This window comes from Portunus trituberculatus, chromosome 18 (assembly GCF_017591435.1).
Source record: "Portunus trituberculatus isolate SZX2019 chromosome 18, ASM1759143v1, whole genome shotgun sequence".
Lineage (NCBI taxonomy): Eukaryota > Metazoa > Arthropoda > Malacostraca > Decapoda > Portunidae > Portunus > Portunus trituberculatus.
In genome coordinates, this window is record NC_059272.1 from 21,753,486 (window position 1) to 21,760,985 (window position 7,500).

The 7,500-nt window shown below is 38.9% G+C and overlaps 2 protein-coding genes across 3 annotated transcripts in view; both read right to left on the reverse strand.

Annotated features, from left to right (window-relative positions):
* The window catches only part of LOC123505457 (mitochondrial enolase superfamily member 1-like), a 15,002-nt gene extending 13,608 nt beyond the window's left edge, over window positions 1-1,394 (reverse strand). Inside the window, exon 1 of one of the 2 annotated variants that reach the window (XM_045256771.1) lies at window positions 1,309-1,394. The gene's annotated coding sequence lies outside the window, so the exon portion shown is untranslated. Of the gene's footprint in view, window positions 274-1,308 lie in introns of those variants that run through there. The other variant, XM_045256770.1, reaches the window with a different exon arrangement.
* A 1,346-nt stretch (window positions 1,395-2,740) lies between these two features.
* The window catches only part of LOC123505455 (chorion peroxidase-like), a 19,411-nt gene continuing 14,651 nt past the window's right edge, over window positions 2,741-7,500 (reverse strand). The window contains exons 9-17 of the mRNA XM_045256763.1: window positions 6,731-6,921; window positions 6,369-6,558; window positions 5,771-5,968; window positions 5,316-5,463; window positions 4,686-4,860; window positions 4,378-4,530; window positions 4,003-4,201; window positions 3,603-3,711; window positions 2,741-3,250 (exon numbers count right to left, since the gene is read on the reverse strand). Of these exons, the coding sequence (XP_045112698.1) occupies window positions 3,184-3,250; window positions 3,603-3,711; window positions 4,003-4,201; window positions 4,378-4,530; window positions 4,686-4,860; window positions 5,316-5,463; window positions 5,771-5,968; window positions 6,369-6,558; window positions 6,731-6,921 (1,430 nt within the window). The 3' untranslated portion in view covers window positions 2,741-3,183. The remainder of the gene's footprint in view (window positions 3,251-3,602; window positions 3,712-4,002; window positions 4,202-4,377; window positions 4,531-4,685; window positions 4,861-5,315; window positions 5,464-5,770; window positions 5,969-6,368; window positions 6,559-6,730; window positions 6,922-7,500) is intronic.

Consider the following 7,500-nt stretch of genomic DNA (forward strand, 5'->3'; position numbering starts at 1 on the left):
ACAAGTACAACTTTCCTGTGCAACCTTGCTTAACTATTTTCCTCCAGTCAAGAGCTTATTCCCTATGAGGCTGTGTTGTCACAGTGGCCTCGGACCCTCGATGTTGGCTAGGGGATGCACTTTCACCCTCGCTATATTGTTAAGACATCGCGGTGGCAACACGAGTGGAGGTGCCAGGTGGCATAGTAACAGTCATGACTGTCATAGTGGAAAATAGCGCAAATATTTTTCCTGGTTGTCTTACTTTACACGAACAAATAGCTTCCCTGGAGTGCTTATGATATTATGGGAAGCATAACGCTATTTGGGTTAAAAGTATGCTATGTCAATTATGTTCAAGTGTGGAGTGTGTTTATCAAAGTGCCATCATTCACCGTGTGTAGGACTAGACCCCTAGCGATCCCTATCAATCATGCACTCCTTTGAAGTGAGTGACGACAATCAATGTTATATGAGCAATGAGCCTCTTAATGATCTATCAACATTGTTCATAAAGTATAGGAAGTGGCAGCTGAAGGTATTGTAATTGGTAACTTTGACACCCTACACTCCAGCCCACTGCCATCCACGGCGCAGATGTCTCCCTGCGTACGTGCAGAATAACTTTTTTCTTAAGTTTTCGTTATGTTTATTTTATTTCATCTAACATGAAGTATCCTTGCTTTCATATTATTCTAACACTTCAATGATCTTCTCTTTCCCTAAATGGATATATTAGAAGCGTCACCTTGCCTAGAAATTTTCTTTTGTAAGTGATTGAGTTGGCAATATTACAGACGGAAAAATACGAAACGTTTTTTAAGTGGGTCATCATGTGTATGTGTGTGTGTGGAGAGAGAGAGAGAGAGAGAGAGAGAGAGAGAGAGAGAGAGAGAGAGAGAGAGAGAGAGAGAGAAAATTATTGGAGTTAATTGGAGTGAGAGTAGTAATGTTCTGATGTTTGCTCACATTTCACACAAACGCGATATCACCACGCAGTCCCCGACGCCTCACTATCCTAAATAAAAAAAAGTACGAACAGTAACAAGTAAACAAAATAGCGGCACTTGCAGTCAGTCACGTTGCATATGTTAACAGGAAAACGATAGCTTCTCTCAATTCATATCTGATAGCAATGCGATAGAAAACAGCATCCTCTACGGTGGTGGAGTTTGCTATGCGACTGATATGAGAAAAGGAATAAGAAAGAGCTCCGCCTCGTTTTACATTGTTGTCTGCAGTGTTATTTTCAACTCTCCCTTCAAGAGTCCCTTGTAATACTCATATGATACAAACAGGTAAGGCCATTCGTAAATAAGTAATACTGACCGGCTGAGCGACGTCTGCGGTGTACGTCTGAGTGTCTCACCAACAACTAATATCTCGCACCGTCTGCACCGACGGAATGATAAGGTTGAGCAAGATAATGTATCGTCTACTTGTATACCACGCCCAATACAACAACAACGTAAAGATAGAAAAGTTTATCTGAAATTATTAGGGCCACTTCAAAGAGGAGTAAATTCACCTTAGAGATCCATAAACAGATGCAGAAATAAGTTAGTTAATTAGTTAAAGATAACCGTAATATTGATAACAATAATAATGATAAATAATAACAATAATAACAGCAACTGCAACAGCAGCAGCAGTAGCAACAACAACAACAACAACAACAACAACAACAACAACAGCAACAACAGCAGCAGCAACAACAACAACAACAACAACAACAACAACAACAACAACGACAACAACAACAAAAGAAACAATAGCAGCAACAACAGCAGCAGCAGCAGCAGCAACAACAACAACAACAACAACAACAACAACAGCAACAGCAGCAGCAACAGCAACAAGTAGATGAATGAATTAATAGAGTGTCATATCGTGGAAACGGATGGATGTCTGTTTTGGTGTCTGTAACCCGTCCTCGCTGTTTCCAGACAGGTCTCGTTTGGCAATGCTACACTCATCGCAGAAAAGCCAAATATGATGGAAAAGGAATAGCTACTGTTAGTGTTTCGTGATGCAGTTATATTTCCAGATCATAGTTGTTTTCTAACCCTGATTAATTAAGATATTGCCATCACACGGACAGCTTTCAGCCTTTCATCCGATTCCCTCCCTTGTCCCTGCTCCCTCCCTTTCTCCCTTAATTCTTTCCTGTATTCATAACTAATTGTTATCATCGTAAATGCGAAGATACATTCAATTTTCAGTTTTCATTTTCCCAAACTTCAAAATCTCCAAATTTTACTTACTATGTAGTTTTTTTTTATTTTTTTTATTGATATTGCTTATTCTTATGGTCAGGAATTTTTAATGCTACTTTTTTTTTTTATTTCGTGTTTAGCATCCCCCACGTGAGACTTAATCATGTATCCATCAAAGGTTCGTAGATGTATGTAGCATAGCACGTTGCTCGAATTATTAGCCTCAAGGGAGTGTGATGCTGGTCAGTTCATTTGCTCTGTCTCGTCTCTTCCTTTCTCCGTTTTCAGAGTTTAATTCTGCGAAAGCGTTTAGGAATAAGCTAATAGCAAGCTCATATATTAAAAGATAAAGGAGTCTATGGTAGCAAGAACAACAAAAAATGCAGAAGTTACCTTTGAAATAATCAATACTGAAACAACCTGCATAATTACAAAATTATGAAGTAATTTATATGGGGAAGTAGTCCTTATTATAAATACAGTAGTTATCGTTGAAACTCATTTTCTACGGAGTGACGGGAGGAGAGCATTTCAAATGTGTACACTAACATTCTTATTTTATTTTTGAAATCTGAACCCATTTACATGCACCTTCTGTACATAATTTTTACAACAAAATAAATAACATACGTACATCTGAAAACGAAAAAACAACACACAGATGAATTTAGTGACGATTATAATTTTAGTATTAATAGTAATAGTAATAATAATAATAATAATGATAATTTAGTCAGGATGATAATTGTGATAATAATGATACTTCCACGTAGAGTAAAAGTTAAATACGTAATTAGCTGTAAGTAATTCACAATATTAATGGTTAAAAGGTGTCTTCAACATGTAGTCAAGAAAGCAAGTTTTCCCAGTACGACCCATCGAGTGCATGAAGTAAACAAGTGAACACAAGTGCTTTGCGGTCAGACAAGGGATGTGCATGAACATGGAGGTGTGAGGGTGATGAGTGTGGAGAGGCGGAGTGCCTGCCTTACTGCCGCCAAGCCTGTAGGTTCATGCGGGGAATGCTGCCACTCCTGCATGACGATGGTTGGTTGCTGGAAAGAGAGAACGTGCCCATCAAACTCATCATCTCAGTCTTAAGGTTTGGCTCTGGGATGCAGGAATATGATCACTGTTACTACTGTATATATCATGGCGTAGAGAATGGTGCCGGGGACATAATGTTTTGTTGTTATCAAATGAAAATGTTCTTTTATCACGTGAACTTCAAACATTGAATAATGTTCACAGCCCTGAAACTCCAACAAAGATAATAGAAAAGAAAGAAAGAAAGAAAAAAAGTATGTTCAAATAAGTTCTTGAGATTTTTGTCCACTGGTGGAAATCCCATTTTGAAATTTAGAATTGCGAAATGAGGAATAAAACTGAGAGGAAGCCAAGCCTTACAATCCGTTGTTCGGGAGTTGGAATGCCAGAGGCTGGATAGCTCGTATTGTGTCAGTGTTGTCGCAGATGACTCTTGCCCAGGAGGATTTGCGAATCTCCAGAAGCTGAGCTGCATCACCGAACCGTCCCGCCAAACAATATGAAAAGGTGCATCGCGTTAGCAGGAAGAAAGAGCCAAAAAAAAAAAAATCATGCACACACAGTCACATCCACCCACCCACCCACACATAGACACACACACACTCTCTCTCTCTCTCTCTCTCTCTCTCTCTCTCTCTCTCTCTCTCTCTCTCTCTCTCTCTCTCTCTCTCTCTTCTGGTCACGTAATTGACTGACAGTGACAAATGGTCGTGGGATCAGTCTTGCCAAATCAACATTGTCCTTCTTTGTGATTACTAACCTTCGCTAAATGAACCTGGTTGTCCTCCAAGGTCATAGAAGTATCGATCTCCTTTCTTTAAACGTGCGAACTGATCTCCCACCACGCAAAGGAAGGTCCACCCAAGCAACCCGCCGGACACAGGTTTCTCCGACATGCCTCCCACGAAGAAGTCTATGTCATCCACAGTTTTATATACATTGCTCAGAATCTCAATAGACTGTTGAGAAAAGAAAAAAAAGTGAAAAAATCGGGAATATGAAACGTATATGTACCCTATCCATGTGTGGATAATGAATAAAGGCATGACACATTAAAAAGAGTACAAAGAATGTATTCATGATGCACTTTAACTTTGATCAGTCATGACTTGTGGTGCATGCAGTTAAGCCTTGCCTTGATGTCCATCTGGTCCTTCAGGTCATTGAAATTTGTAGCACGTCTAAGGCCACAAATCTCACGAATAGAGTTGTAAGTAGCGATGCCATGATCACGTCCACGATGGATGTTTAAGCTCATCAGATCCATTCCGAACTGGGTGGCTGGGGTCTGCGGACGCAAACGGTATAGTTTAAATCGTGTAGGTTATGGGGAGTACATGTGTAACTCATAATGCAAATGTAGCATTCTTAACTTTCAACTTAACTTCCAAGGCAAAAACATGAACAGAAGGAAAGATGTAAGCAAAACCAGGAAAGAGTTACCTGGAAAAGGTGATTGGACAAGTCTTTGGTGACGAAACTGTCGAATTTCTGGATCGCAAGTTGTGCGAAGCTGCGCACAATTTCATCTAGCTTGCCTTCGTTTTGAATCATGTGAGGGGAGTTGAAGTGGTTTCTTAGCTGAATAGTGCTAACTCCACCAGCCTCTGAGAACATTCTGTAGGGAATACAAATGCTATTGAGGACGAAAACATAGATTGAAGCTAGACTAATTCAGTTGTAGATCCTATATCAATCACAATCCTACTGTTTGCATGACCATTACTTGTTATTTCTTCTTTTTGCTGATCTTTATTTTTCCTTTCTTGTTTATAATGAAAAAAAAAATCTATTTAAAACTCCTAAATAGGGTAAGTGACAGTGTGCCATATGATTAGGCTGATGTCGCCGATTAATATATTGAATGCACGCAGTGAACAGTGAGTCTGTGTATGTAGTATAGTCACTCCAACAGGTCTCGAGCTTTTCTTGAAACCTTGACTGTCCTGTTAGTGAAAAATGGAATCCATCCTACTTGATAATCTCTCTACCTGCCTACCTATCTACCTACATAGCTAATATTTGCCGAAACCACATAATGGAAATAGAAATATCACATCCAAATGTTCTCACCTCAGCGTTCCTTGCACCAATGAGTGCCCGAATCTAAAGGCGGCTGTTGAGAATTCGTTGTTCATGTTAGGATTGAGGTTGGCATTATAGTCGAAGCTGTAGCCTCTGTTTAGTACTTTTATGCCGAACGAATCCATAAAATTCCGCCCTGTAACAGGAAAGTTTGATGAATGAAGAAAGTGCGACACTGCCCTCACGAAAAATTCGTGTTTTTCAAAAAAGGCTTCTTAATTAACAGTGAATATCAGACGCATTACACATTCTGAAACTCACAAAAGTTATGAAAGAGGAAATATTTTTCTTACGTAGTTTAATAAGTGAATAGAAACATAAAAAAAAAAGACTTTAAAGGATCAACACGTGCCGCCATTACATGTTCTTTACATTGAAAATGGAACAAGATAACAAATACATCACAAAAACACAGACAAGGCAAGCAGCCATCATAAACTGACCCACTATAATGGGCAGCCACTCGTTGAATGTGATGTGCTGCAGCTCTGCCACCACGATCCTGCGAGCCTCCTGGAACAGCAACTCGTCCGACCACCGCGGGTTAATGCTTTGCAGCTCGCGGGCAATGCGGTTATGTTCTCTCATCCACAGAGTGTGAATGGCAGTCAGGCCGGGCTGCTCGTTCACGCGCGAGTCACCTGTAATGTGCCATTTATTTTTATTTATTCATTCATTATTGGATGGGGAAGCATAAAAGAAGAGAAATCTCTCTCTCTCTCTCTCTCTCTCTCTCTCTCTCTCTCTCTCTCTCTCTCTCTCTCTCTCTCTCTCTCTCTCTCTCTCTCTCTCTCTCTCTCTCTTCTCTCTTATGATATATATATATATATATATATATATATATATATATATATATATATATATATATATATATATATATATATATATATATATATATATATATATATATATATATATATATATATATATATATATATATATATATATATATATATATATATATATATATATATATATATATATATATATATGGTCCGTGTCCCATAAGACAGGGAAAAAGAAAAAAAAATGACTGTCTACCTGCGGAGTAGCACGCGGCACCCCTTTCACGCGCCTCACATTCGCCACCCTGATTTTTTGGCAGAATTGGCAAATAGTTTTTAGGAGAAAACTGCAAGAGGCCGTTGGAGAAAGTCCTCAGGTCACGCTCCTCCTCAGTCGTGGACCCATAAACTTGTGAACCGTCCAGCCAGTGGGTCACTTGGTTCAGCTGCCAAGACAATGAATACTATTACGCTGAATGCACACACACACACACACACACACACACACACACACACACACACACACACACACACACACACACACACACACACACACACACACATATTCTATGGGAAGTTTTGATTGTTGAAAATGATGGCAACATTGCCAATATATACCTGTTCACCATAGCCAAAAGTGCAGTCTCTTCCCGGGTTGACCGCTAGCATGCTCCTCACGAAGTTCATGCAGGAAGAGCCGAAGGAGCTGTAGAGTCTATCACCGGTGGTGTTGATGGGCCAGCATTTAGGATGACGCATAGGTCCAACTATCTCTTGTCCATTATGACAGCATTCAATTCCTTTCCCATCTGAAGAAAATTAATTTAGTTTGAGAATGACTCCTAAGTGGAAGCCAGGTGTTAGAAAATTCATGCCTGGCACGAGATCAAACTGAGCTCCCAGACGCAACATCCGCCTTTGAATCCAAAACGAAAATAAGAAAAGTAATAGACAATAGATACGTTTTATTGGTGTTACTTTTATTCGCTGACCTTTGCTCTCAGTAGGCCTATGGTCTTAGTGTGCTTTCTCATATTGTTCTTTAAACCTTTGCCTCGTTGCCTGTACACTGTTTAGTATACTCATCACACTTTATCAACATCTATCTTTTCTTTCTGCTGGAAACTTGTCCATATATATATATATATATATATATATATATATATATATATATATATATATATATATATATATATATATATATATATATATATATATATATATATATATATATACACACATATATATACATATATATACATATATGTATATATGTTACACCCCGTTTGTGAAATTGCCCATTTCATGAAATGGGCAAACCCAATTCATGAAATGAACCTAACCTAACCTAACCTAACCCAATTCATGAAATGTGCAATGGAGTGGCC